General features: G+C 34.3%; 2 protein-coding genes across 2 annotated transcripts; both read left to right on the forward strand.

The window, feature by feature from the left end:
- Positions 1 to 299: 299 nt before the first annotated feature.
- On the forward strand, positions 300 to 4497 carry HELRODRAFT_171186 (hypothetical protein; the record flags this gene model as incomplete). The annotated part of the gene is made up of 10 exons (XM_009017931.1): positions 300 to 448; positions 649 to 761; positions 965 to 1236; positions 1535 to 1825; positions 2689 to 2745; positions 2821 to 2907; positions 3329 to 3452; positions 3589 to 3719; positions 4191 to 4284; positions 4415 to 4497. The coding sequence occupies 10 exons, from the start codon at positions 300 to 302 to the stop codon at positions 4495 to 4497; spliced, it is 1401 nt and encodes a 466-aa protein (XP_009016179.1).
- Positions 4498 to 5420: 923 nt separating this feature from the next.
- HELRODRAFT_77371 (hypothetical protein) lies at positions 5421 to 10607 on the forward strand (the record flags this gene model as incomplete). Its single annotated transcript, XM_009017932.1, has 13 exons — positions 5421 to 5516; positions 5657 to 5761; positions 6158 to 6229; positions 7259 to 7335; positions 7541 to 7671; positions 8043 to 8141; positions 8343 to 8526; positions 8635 to 8775; positions 8900 to 9092; positions 9187 to 9373; positions 9436 to 9519; positions 9730 to 9821; positions 10542 to 10607. The coding sequence occupies 13 exons, from the start codon at positions 5421 to 5423 to the stop codon at positions 10605 to 10607; spliced, it is 1527 nt and encodes a 508-aa protein (XP_009016180.1).
- Between the last annotated feature and the right edge of the window lie 2105 nt (positions 10608 to 12712).

Here is a 12712-nt window from a genome sequence, read left to right on the forward strand (position 1 = left end):
TGTTCTGATATTTTTTTATATAAACAAAAAAAGATTATTAAGTCAGTTGAAATATTTAGCAATCTTAATGAATTTTTTCAGATATTAATTAAGAAGTAAAGCACTTAAATTTAACTTCCTATCTTAAAAATTGAGCCCTTAACAATTTGTTCATCAAGAGCAAATGTTTGCTAAAATGTTGTAGATGCTTCGCTTTTTGAAACATAATTGAAGATTAATTTGAAAAACGAGTATTAAATTGCCAAAAAAATTTTATTAATTCAAATAAAATTATTTTATCTGAAAAGTTCAAAGTGAAGATGTCAAGATGTTCATTTATGCTTGCGTTGACTGTTCTGAACATGTTGATGATTGGGCCATCGTTCGGAAACACTATCCAGCTCGGGATGATTGTGAGTGATGAGAACAAGGACAGGTTCCAACCAGCTATTGAAACTGGTTACACCAGGTTCTTCAACCAAAGTAGCAATGGAAGTTATGAGTTCGTTTTGCTGTTTTTAATTTATTTTGTAACATAAACTCTAAGCTTGAATTATTTCTGTAATTGCATTAATTTTCAGCTACTGAGCCTCGAGCACGGGATTCATTATTCACTATTAAAAATAACAGTTTTGAAACAAAAATTTCTCATGAATTGACCGTTTGCAGAGTGTTCTGGTATATCGTGAACACCTGCGATGGCATAAGCGGATCGAGAACGGCACTGGATCTTGTTCTGAACAAGTCGGCGGATGCGCTCTTTGGATCATTCTGCTCCAGCAGTTAGCTTTTTGTTATTTTCTTGACGGATTCAATGTTCTGACGGTAGTTGTATTTCATTGCATAAAATAAATAGGTGTACTTATCTTAATTAATTTATTATTGTAATAGAAGATTTCGGTCCAAGTGGGATATTTGAGCATTTAAAAAAATTATTTGAATTTTAAATAATAAAAAAATATTGTTTCTCGAACAACCTCAAAAGACTGCATAGCCAGCGCACAAATCGCTGACTACTGGGACCTCCCTTACTTCCCTCTCGATTGTTTCGACTCAACGCTGGACAGTTCTTCTCTCTACAAAACGGTCATCAGAATTTTCGGCTCACTTTCTTCTTACGGAGCATCAGTTTCAGCGTTCTTCAGACGAAACAAATGGAAAAGTTGCGCTATCGTTAAAGAAATTAGGAAGGATTTCTGCCAGTTTGCAGTTGAAGCGATAAAGGCAAAATTTCTCGGAGACAATGAAAGAGAGAAAGTAAGAATAAGTGAAAATCAAGAGGTCCCTTCTATTTTCAGCGACGATGACATAAAAAATCTTCTGGATAAGTTGGAAACCTCATCTAGAAGTTTGTTACCTCAGCTCTATTTTGGTTGTTGGGTATATTAAAGGTGCACATATTTGTGTTTTAAAGTTATTTTTGCATTGCTTCATAAAATGTTTGCTTTATATTGTTTTGTTCTTGTGAAATAGTGAATACGACCAAGTAACTAAACAGATAATGTTAAGATATGATAACAGTTTAAAAACAAACCAATATTACATTGCTACATAGAGCACAACACAACTACATAGAAACACTGTGACACAACAAAACAACCACAAGACTCCCTACAATAACGAAAATTCAGTAATTGTGATCTGCCACACGAACGCAAGTGCTATGGCGGCGCTAATATACGCGGCATACCTGCGTGGCATGACCAGACCTAATGAATACGCCTGGATCACCCTCTACAACATCTACTCCAATTTCAGCTTCAACACGCTGTTCGTTCCTTGGATGGTTGTTAACGACACCAAAAAGAGCATTGAATTGAAAGAAGCTTTCTTATCCGTTAAAGCTGTTAGTGAAGATGGTGAAATAGTGATGATGTTCATGAATGACATGGTTGTATGGTGATGGTCATACCTTTAATAGGAATGGTTGTGGGTAAATTGGACTGATTGGGTGATTATTTTTGTGTCGCACCGGTAAAGCAAAACTATTATTTTAAATGTTAATTAAAATCAATGCAAATTTTGTAACAACAGAACAGTGTTTCACAAATGATGTCAATGTCAAAACTAATTTATCGCGCTGCCAGGGCGCTCTGATGTCTTTGTTTCTGTTTTATGCGGATAAAAGGAACTGTGCTCACATGACGTTCGTTACTTTATTGCAATAAAACTTCTTGCCACAAAGTCTGTCTCAATACACACACCACACACATACGCACACACTAAACAACGTATACAGGCATTTATAAGTATTCGCAAGCACCCCATCTAAGCATATGATTTTCTGATTTTTTGAAGTAGTTCTTAAACCAGGTCCTAGCACAATTACAACGGCCCAAAACATGACACTTTTGCCGCCTGAGCTAATTCGCCAATCGTTTCAAATGCTGTCTCTGCAAAACAAGACTATCGAAGCCTTCTTGAGGTCATGGACGATTACCGAATAAACTCTAAATAATAAATAAAATAGACAATCAATCAATCAATCAATCAATCAATCAATCAATCAATCAATCAATCAATCAATCAATCAATCAATCAATCAATCAATCAATCAATCAATCAATCAATCAATCAATCAATCAATCAATCAATCAATCAATCAATCAATCAATCAATCAATCAATCAGTCAGTCAATCAATCAATTAGCTTATAAAGCGCTATTTCCGCGATGTTCAACAGCGCTCCTCAATGAATTTTGAAAACAGATGGGTCTTGAGATCAATGAAAGTTATGTCAGCAATATAAGACCATTGTCATCGACCGTAAGATAGCAAATGAAATATTGAAAATTGTTTCCAAATGTGATTGATACATTACCAAAAAACCTCCAAAAACAGATCACCTACAAGAATTTCAGCCGACTGCCTGACCCTGACTCTGATCCAAACGATACAGGACACGTCACCTCCAGGACGCTACTCATGGTTAGGTCAACTTCAACATTCACCTTTATCCCAACATTCACATCAACAGTCAACTTAATATTTACTCCAACATTAACATAAGCTACGCTATTATCGCTCTTCTTTTATTATCGTCACAAACATCATCAGCAGTGATAATGAAAGCAAAGACAATAAAATATCAACGAATTTATCGGTTTATATTTATCGCCTAATGTTTCGCGCCTAAAATTCAACATTACCGTTATTATCATCCTACATGTTTCTACATGTAGGATGATGAGATACGGCAAGGAAGATGAGATATGAGAAACAACAACAAGCAGACGGGATTTTCTCATACACGGATTTAATTATTTTTCACTAATTTTACCAATGACGTCACAAAAATTTTCAAAAATGAAAAAAATATAACTAGAGTTCACTTAACTACTCTGTCCAGTCATTCCTGACGGATGCTGTTTATTTGTACTTCATACTGAGGAGCAAGACAGCCGCGCATAATTTGAATGAGAAAAGTGGAAGGATCATTCTCAACATGAGTCGTAACGCTAACTACAATGGCGGTATGCCAAGTTTGGAAAAAAAACATTAAATTTAAAAGAATCTTTTGTTTTTTATCTAATTCAACTAACATTCAAAGTTTACGAGTTTTAAATGAAGTTTCAGCTAGATGTTCACGAACACGAAAAAACATCACAGGTGTCACAGAGAACATCACAATGAGCTCTGATGCGGACAGGTACATGACATTCATCGTCTGGTCCTTGTCTCCAGATTCATCAACATTCAGACCCTACCTCAACATCAACTTCACAAACGACAGCTATAGGGTACTATACATTCAGTATTATATTGAATGGTTAAATACTGTAGAAGCGTCAGGGCGTCTTGTCCTGTGCAGTGTGCTGCGTAGTGCCTCTTTGCATGCCTGTGTTGTTGGAAAGAATAAGAATAACCAGTACCACAACATTCAAAAACTTTAACTTGTTGTAGGTAGATGTTAAAATATTGGGGGCAATTTTAAAAAAAAGATAAGAGTGAGGATGTATGTAGACAAGATAAAAACGTCGCTGAAGAAAAATTTGTGGAAAGCGTGAAATTTTAGCGTCGAAATTGTCTATTGTGCTATGTCATATTGCGTTAACGTTACAAATTAGCTATGATTTGTCTATGGGATCTTAATGTGTTGGCCATTTAGGATATGCTATAAATGGAATATGATAATAATTTGTTACTTAATACTTAATAAATATTAATAATATATAAATAACTTAATAAATATTAATTATTATCACGTCCAGCCGTTTCTGGTGGACGTGGAGAGGTGGGGCTACTCGAACAGCCCACCCTTCGACAAACCAAAATGTGGCTACGACAACATCTACTGCAATGGCGGTTTGATCATTGTTTAGTAATTCTTTTTTAACCAAGTAACTTTGTAAATTTGAAAATTGACACAATCTAGATTTTTCTCATGTAATAAAAAAAAATCTGATAAACTGAATTGCTATTTGCTGGTCACCAGAGGACAAGACTTTCATCATTGCATCTGCCGCGTCCCTGGCGGTCATCATATTCCTCGCTGCTTTCTTCATGGTTGTTAGGTAGGTTGGCTAATCAATAATTAAAAAAAATGTTTTTTATTAATTAACAATTTAATCGAAAAATTTAAAAAAAATGATTAATTTAGCTAGAAGAATGGACTATATATACATATAGAAATTTTTACAATATTCTATAAATTCAACGAACTTCAAACATATTAACGCCAAACATTCGGTAGAATTTATAGAATATTGTAAAAATTATGGTCTATTACCAACATTTACATATAGAAATATATAGAAAAAGAAATTTATAGAAATAGAAATATATAGAAATATATAGCTACCTACTAAAGTCAGTTGTTTGTTTCAGGTCTCACTTGAACGAGCAAAGACTACAGAGCATGACCTGGAAGATAAAGTACAATGATTTGCAATTTCTCAAAAGAACGAAGAGTGTTAGTCAGGTTTATTTAGTTGAACTAAAAAATTGGAATACTAAAATTTAATAACTTGGATTTAGAAGAGACGCTTTTAAGTTTTAAATGTAATGAAATGTAATTTAAAATAAATTAACATATGAAAATCTGTCAAAATAGAAATGACATTAACAATTTTTTTCACAAAAAACATGGCGGTTGTCAATATTTGAAGAATATATCAAACCAAAAATATAAGGATGCACACATGCACTTAGTGATAAAAAAATCATAAACATGCTCAACTACCCATGAAAAACCGTTAAGAAAAATAATTTATTAAAATTCATGAGCAATCAACAAATAAATACATAAATAAATAGCAATAAAACAAAAAAATCATGGGAAAATTGGAAGAAATATGTAAAACAAGAAATCACACGACAACACCACAACGCGTGCTCAGTTGAAGAGCCTGTCGAGGTCGTCATCGGGCTTGAACGAATCAGACGACCAGTTGTTCCTGCAGTCCTTCAGAGAGTTCGGAGAAACTGCAGGAGGTGGAATGATGATTGCCATCTACAAAGGAGATGTTGTCACTGTCCATTATTCCGGAAAACGTGAGGTTACACTGACTAGAAAGGATCTTGTGGAGCTTGTCAAGGTATCACACACATACACACACCTACACACACACCACACACACACATACACTTATACAAACACACATGCAACACACACTCTTATACATATATGCTGTTATACTAATGGTTTTTATTTTAAGCGTTAATTTGTGAATATCAGATGAAAGACATCCAGCACGACAACATTATCCACTTTATGGGAGCTTGCGTTGAGACCGACAGGATATGTTACATCACACAGTACTGCGCTCGAGGCAGTCTACAGGTTTCCTATAGACAAATCATGTTCCGTCGCCAGCAACCATTTGTGTCTTTGTTTGTTACTCTAACGAAAATAATCAAAACAAAAAAGTTTTTTTTATTATCACGAAGAACAACATCTAAGGAAGAAACGATTCTAATAAATTGTGACGTTTTAATAGCAACACTAGTGCGATGTTTATTTGTGGTGGTGTTAAATTTAATAGTTGAGATCTAACGAAATGATGTTATAAATTGAAAGGGGAGTCATCAAAGGGTATTCATGGCAGTCGTGGCTTAATTTTTGTTGCCAGAATGATTACTAGAACGTACATTTTCTACATTAATTACTCATTATTATAATTTTATTTTGTAAGAACGGCTCTATCATAATTATCGTCTTCAACAAATTCGCCTCCAGGACGTGCTGGCCGATGGTCAGTCCTCCATTGACTGGACGTTCAAGCTGTCCTTCACAACTGACCTCAGCAAAGTAGGACTCAACGAATTTTTTTTATTTTTGCTTGACAGTTCTTAATTAATAAGAATCAGTTTGAACAGATGAACAAATTAAAATTTAAAAAATGTTGCAGAATTATATGTAAAGTTATAGAGCAGAATGTCTATTAATCAACACCTGAATGAATTTTTTCATAAATCGTTCTTTGATGGGAACGATTACAGCTTAAAAGAAGAATTCTGTAATTTATGAACGTACCTCGCCTAAATCTAACATACCCACACGCACACTACCACACAAACGCACGCACACTCAGAGAGAGAGAGAGAGAGAAAGAGATTGAGAGAGAGAGAAGCAGGAATGATGGAGCGAAAGAGAGAGAGAGAGAAAGGAAAAGAATTTCGCAATTTTGCTAAGAATCTATGGGCAGTATCCGATTTGGTTCTTTCTCGCCATGTCGGAGCATTTTGAATGTTTGAGACATGATTGTTTAGAGTTTTGATTTGACGTCAATGAAAAAAATTACAAAAAAACAACTTTGCACATTCTTTAGTTCATAGCAGATTAGATTAGTGCAACAGTTTTTTCGTCGGACTAACGATTAATTAGTTATTGAGGTTACAATTAGTAGAAACCACCGGGCAGCAAGATTGGTTGTGAGTGGATTGAAATTTGATCAGGATGATCTCAATGATCATCTCTGGTTAGGAAAAAAGAATGAATGACCTTCAAAATAGCTACTCCATAATAGAGTATATGATTGAAAAATTATTGATAGATCCACTTTCTACTCACACCTTTAAATTACGGTCAAAGAATATCTACGTATTGTTAGTTACTTACTACTGCAAAGCTTTTCACTGGAATGATATTATTTTTCGTCATTGGTCAGAAATTTTCAATTCCTCGTATACTCTGTGAACATTTTATAATTTACAACAATAATAGGGTTTATAGTACAGAGCATTACCTTTTAGATATTAAAAAAATTGTACTTTTTAACTAACTTCTACAAGTATTGAACTTTTATAAAATTTTTTATTTTTCTACCCAACCATACAGGGAATGAACTACCTTCATAAGTCATTCATCGAGTTGCACGGTCGTTTGAACAGCAACGTCTGCATGATCGACAACAGGTTCCAATTGTAACGTACCATTGTCTAAATATCTTTTCCAATCAACATTTCCCCCATACCTAACCACTTTTCAAATTCGATCTTTCAAATGTTTTGTAAAATATTTTTAAGACGTTTTAGCGTTTAATGTAAGCTTATCTATTATTTATTATAAAATGTTTGTTAGATTAAAAATGGCTTGGGTTCATGTTTCAAAAAAATTCAGATGGGTCCTAAAAGTTTCAGGATTCGGTTTGTCAACTTTCAAGTTGGACGTAAGAGAGGAGAAGCCAGGGGAAAGTTTCTACAGGGATCTCCTGTGGACTGCACCTGAACATTTGATGTCACCAAGTTCAAGTGGGTTAGGGAGGGCAGTGGCGTGGGGTTATAAAATACATCTTGGCGCCTTTTGGCAAAAGTTTTTATCTGTTCAAATTTTCACAGATATTTTTATTGCAATAAAAATAAAATCTTTATAAAATGTAAGTTTTTAATGGAAATTAATTCAATTTTACCTGGAAGTACTCGGAAATGTGCCTCCTTTAAAATGGAGACCAGGTCAACTTCGACCCACCCCTCTTGTTGCGTCCCTGTCTTTAGATTCACTGATAATAATAATAATAATATTTTCTAAGTATAACTACAATAGTTTGTAAAGTTTCGTTACTTTGTTTTTCACAAAGTATCATCTAGATCAGATATAAACAAAAAAAAAAACTTGCACATAGGTGGAAGCCAGAAAGGTGACGTTTACAGTTTTGCCATCATAGTCTACGAAATACTTTATAAAGATTTTCCTTACCACACAACAAACCTGGATTATAAAGGTGTCAATTTTTGATGTTTTGTTTGAAGACTTAAAATAGTATGTGAATAGATTATTAACTAGGTAGCTAGAAATAATTGACTTTGATATTTAAAAAAAATAATAGGTGAACCAATTCAAAATTATTCTTGCCTTTAATGAATGTTGGGTATCTCAATACTTTCATGATACTCTCCGCAAACCTTGAAAATAACGCGAACAGACATAATAACCCGCATTATGGAGTCCCAAGATGGCCCATTGCGACCGGAGCTCTCGCCCTTGGATGATGCAGATGCAAATCCAGCAATATTGAACCTGGTCACTCAGTGCTGGGACGAAGATCCCAATGTCCGTCCCTCTTTTGACGTCATCGAAAAAACTGTGAAAAAATTCCACACTGGAAAGTTTGTTTTTTTTTTCAAATATTTTATTTACGCATCACTTTGTTATTTTATATGAAAATTGAAAAAAAGGAACGAATTTAGCAAAAGTTATTTACCCACGTATTGCAGGAATGACAGCATCGTAGATAGCATGTTGAAAAAGTTAGAAAAGTACGCTAACAACCTGGAGATGATTGTAGAGCAGAGAACTGAAGAACTCGTTGAAGAGAAGAGAAAAACTGATTTGTTGCTAAACAGCATGTTGCCACCGTAATTTATTTTCTTTCATATTTCGCAAAGAATTTAAATGTGTAACGTAGCTTCTTAACGGGAACTATCAGCATTTTGAAGAGTGTGGTTTTAATGACATTTGATTTCGATAAATTTCTTGCAGCTTCATTGCAGATGAGTTGAAGGCAGGACGCAAGGTGGAGCCCAAGATGTACCAGAGTGCCTCGGTGTATTTCTCAGACATTGTTGGGTTCACGACGTTGTCATCTCAAAGCACTCCCATGCAAATTGTGGATCTGCTTAATGATCTCTATGGAGCATTTGATGATACAATCTCGAGGCATAATGTTTACAAGGTTTGTTCAATTTTTTCAATAGTTTTTTCAAATTGTACAACAATTTAAAGATCTATAATTTGATCTAGTTAACTCCAGCTATTTAAATTTAAAGGTTGAGACGATAGGAGATGCGTACATGGTTGTGAGTGGTCTGCCTCAGGTAACAGAGCGCCATGTTGTGGAAATATGCAACATGGCATTGGATCTGCTGGGCATCGTCAAGACCTTCAAGATCAGACATCGGCCTGAGATGACACTCATGTTGAGGATTGGCATTCATTCGGGACCTTGTGCTGCCGGTTCGAACGTTTTCACTAACTTCTGAAGGTTGTATGCTAAATTGTCCTAATAATTCCAACAGGAGTGGTCGGTCACACGATGCCTCGCTACTGCTTGTTTGGTGATACGGTCAACACCGCATCCAGGATGGAGTCAACTGGTGAAGGTTGGTGTTATAGCTCAATTTTAATTGAGAAATAATGCGATCATCTGTATACAAGCAAAAAATATTAAATTTAATATTTTACTAAACCATTTTTCTGTTTGATTCCGTGCTGTTGAGTTTCTGTTATGATAGGTTAAAATTAAAAAAAAATTAATTTCTATATTAAAAATATTTTAATGTCAGTAATTCATTTTATTAAATACATCAAAGCCCTCAAAATCCATCTGAGTACACCAGCCAGAGATCAACTTCTTCAGTTTCCTGGATACGTTATCGAATTGAGAGGCCTCACTGAGCTAAAAGTAAACTTTTGACTTCACGTATAAAACTTTTGATAAAATTTTTTCAAGAAATAAACTGGAAGAGCTTATACTGAGGCAGATCAGTCACAATAAATGACAGGTCAGTTGTTTGAGTCGTGAACTTAAACATGAGACGTCCGTTGTTTTGTTAGTATGTGGGCTATGTTTATTCCGTTATTATGCTATGTGGAATTGATGGTGTTAAATAAAAAACGCAGTTCAGAAATGTAAATTATAATAAAATTCAGCACGTTTTAGTCGGCAAGAAATCTTTTGCGCTAATTTCCAATCTTATCCTATATTATACTGACTTTGTTTCAAGAATTTTTTGTAAAACTTTTATACCCCGTTTTAAAATTTCTTTCTCTTTCACCTACAACTTTTAAAACCAGTTTCCTAAAAAATCTTGTTATCAACATACACAATCAGGAACACTCTTATACAAAAATTAACAATCTGATGAATGTTCCGGTAACTTGATTCTTTGCTGATACTGACGACCATCAGATTTTATTTTAATTTATTTTTGACATTTTCATTTTTAGGCAAAACAACCTCATTAAACCTGTTTTTAGTTTGAAAATGATAGACGGCATGTCGTTGAGGCAGCAGATTTTTGCCCCGGGAATAACTTTTTTATAAATTTGATTCATTTTTGAAAAATTTTGAAACATGGAAATAGTATACTGTACCGTGTCATATCATAAACTACCTCGTAAGGGCAAAGGAACGATGATAACGTACTGGCTCTTAAGGAAAGACCCGACTGAGACTACCAGCGAGTAATGTTAATGAACCAGAGAAACTCTTTCAACGTTGTTGAGAAATGTGAACTTGAACAATTTATTAACAATCTTGACAATTTTTAGAACTTTTTAACTTTATAACTGATATAAACAATAACACGTAAGCAAATGAATTGATATTATTTTAGTTGCGCCGACAACCATGTCGACGTAATTGATATTATTTTTGACATTTTAAAATTTGCAATTTATAAATAAATATAAACAAGTTTACATATTCTAAGGTTATGCAATTAAGCCAATCAAATGTGTAGTTTTTTTTAAATTTTTGTTTAATCAAATATCGTAACGCTATCAACTGCACTTGTTAGTTTTAAGATTATGAACACCGCAGCGTTTCGGCGTTTCGTTTGTGTCGTAAAAATGCTTTTGAGCAGTTTGTGCTTCAGTATAATTTTTTTCGTTTGTTGTGACGTGCTAATGAGGCATACTACCCAATTAAATAGCAGATCGTCTCATTTCTTCAGATTTTTCATGTGCGTTTTTTCATTGAAAAACATTTTGCACTTTGGGTTTTAGGTCACAAAATAAAAATAATGTTAATTATTTTTACACCAAATCGTAGTAAGTGTTTTATTTGATTCAAAATAATTGTTCCTAAAATTTTATTGTCTTTCAAAATGAGGGACTTTAGAAATTGGTCACTTTTTCTGGCGTTGGTCGAATCGAAAGATGCTTGTTGAAAATAGAAGCACAACTGAGCTCTTTAATTAAGAAAGAATCATTTTTATGAACTGATGTTATTTGAGTTGCATCAACAGTCTTGACAACATAATTGATGTTAACGACAAACTTTATAAATTGGACTGCGTGTAATTTTCAAATATTCTTCATTTGTTGGTTAAAATAAAACTTTTGGCATTACAGCCCAATCGTGAAAATGTCAGATTGAATTGTAAGAAATGAATAAAAACGACGCACAGACGTCATGGATTGTTAACTTGTGAGACCGGCCTTCATGTGAGGCCAAGTAGACCTTTTTGTTTAGAAATGTTTCATTAATAAAATCCAATTTATTTTACTCATAATTGGTTATGGGACTAAGTGGATGGTAAATTAATCAAAAAACGTTAAAAAAATGCTGTGATTGAGGCCAAGAAAAAGGTCACCAACTTTAGACCTCCGGGCAGTAAGGCAGGCAGGGAGAAAAAGAGAAGGAGATATATTATTATCCACTCTTAAAGCATTTTTCAGAGGTAGATATACTGTACATGTACAGAATATAATGTTAAACGGTTCATTATCAGGTCAGACAATTCCAACAACAGCAAACAGTAAACAATCACTAAAACTGTATAAATTTAAACATGAAAACTTCAAACAATCCAAACGACAAGCGCGAAACCAATTAGCGAGCACTCTCAACCCGATTATTGCAACTCGCTCTACTATGGTCTTCCTGACTCTATACTCTATCTTTTAAGCAAACCTTTTAACTCTGCTGATAGTCTAGTTGCCCGTGCCACTTTCTTTTCTCATATATCTCCATATCTTGTTCTCTTGCACTGGCTACCTATAAAATATAGAATAATTTTTAAAATTTGCACATTTATATATAAGTTTCAATCTAAATTATTTTCTAAGTACTTATTAGATATATTAATTGAACCTAAACGCCTCGGTTTACGATCGTCTTCTTGTTCTCGCTTCTTTTTAACTCGTGTTAAACACTCATTTGTTAAATCTGCTTTTGCTTTTTCTGGCTTTTTTCTCTGGAACTCTCTACCTACTTCTCTGACTACTTCTCCATCACTTAACGAAGTTCAGAGCGGATCTCAAGACCCACCTGTTTGCAAAATTCATTGAGGAGCGCTGTTGAACATCGCGGAAATAGCGCTTTACAAGCAAATTGATTGATTGATCGATTAATTGATTGATCGATTAATTGATTGATTGATCGATTGATTGATTGAACCCAACCACCCATTCCCATGTATCCAATCTTTGCAAACCAAACGAAAACCACCAGATAAAAATAAATGTAACTGCTTATGGATGGAAAAGTAACCAGGCGTCAGCCGGTTACCAAATAAAAATTCTTAAGATTCAGTTACTATAAAGTAAAAGAATCAAGCACCGCATCAT

This window comes from Helobdella robusta (genome assembly GCF_000326865.2).
Source record: "Helobdella robusta unplaced genomic scaffold HELROscaffold_20, whole genome shotgun sequence".
NCBI classification, from domain to species: Eukaryota; Metazoa; Annelida; class Clitellata; order Rhynchobdellida; family Glossiphoniidae; genus Helobdella; species Helobdella robusta.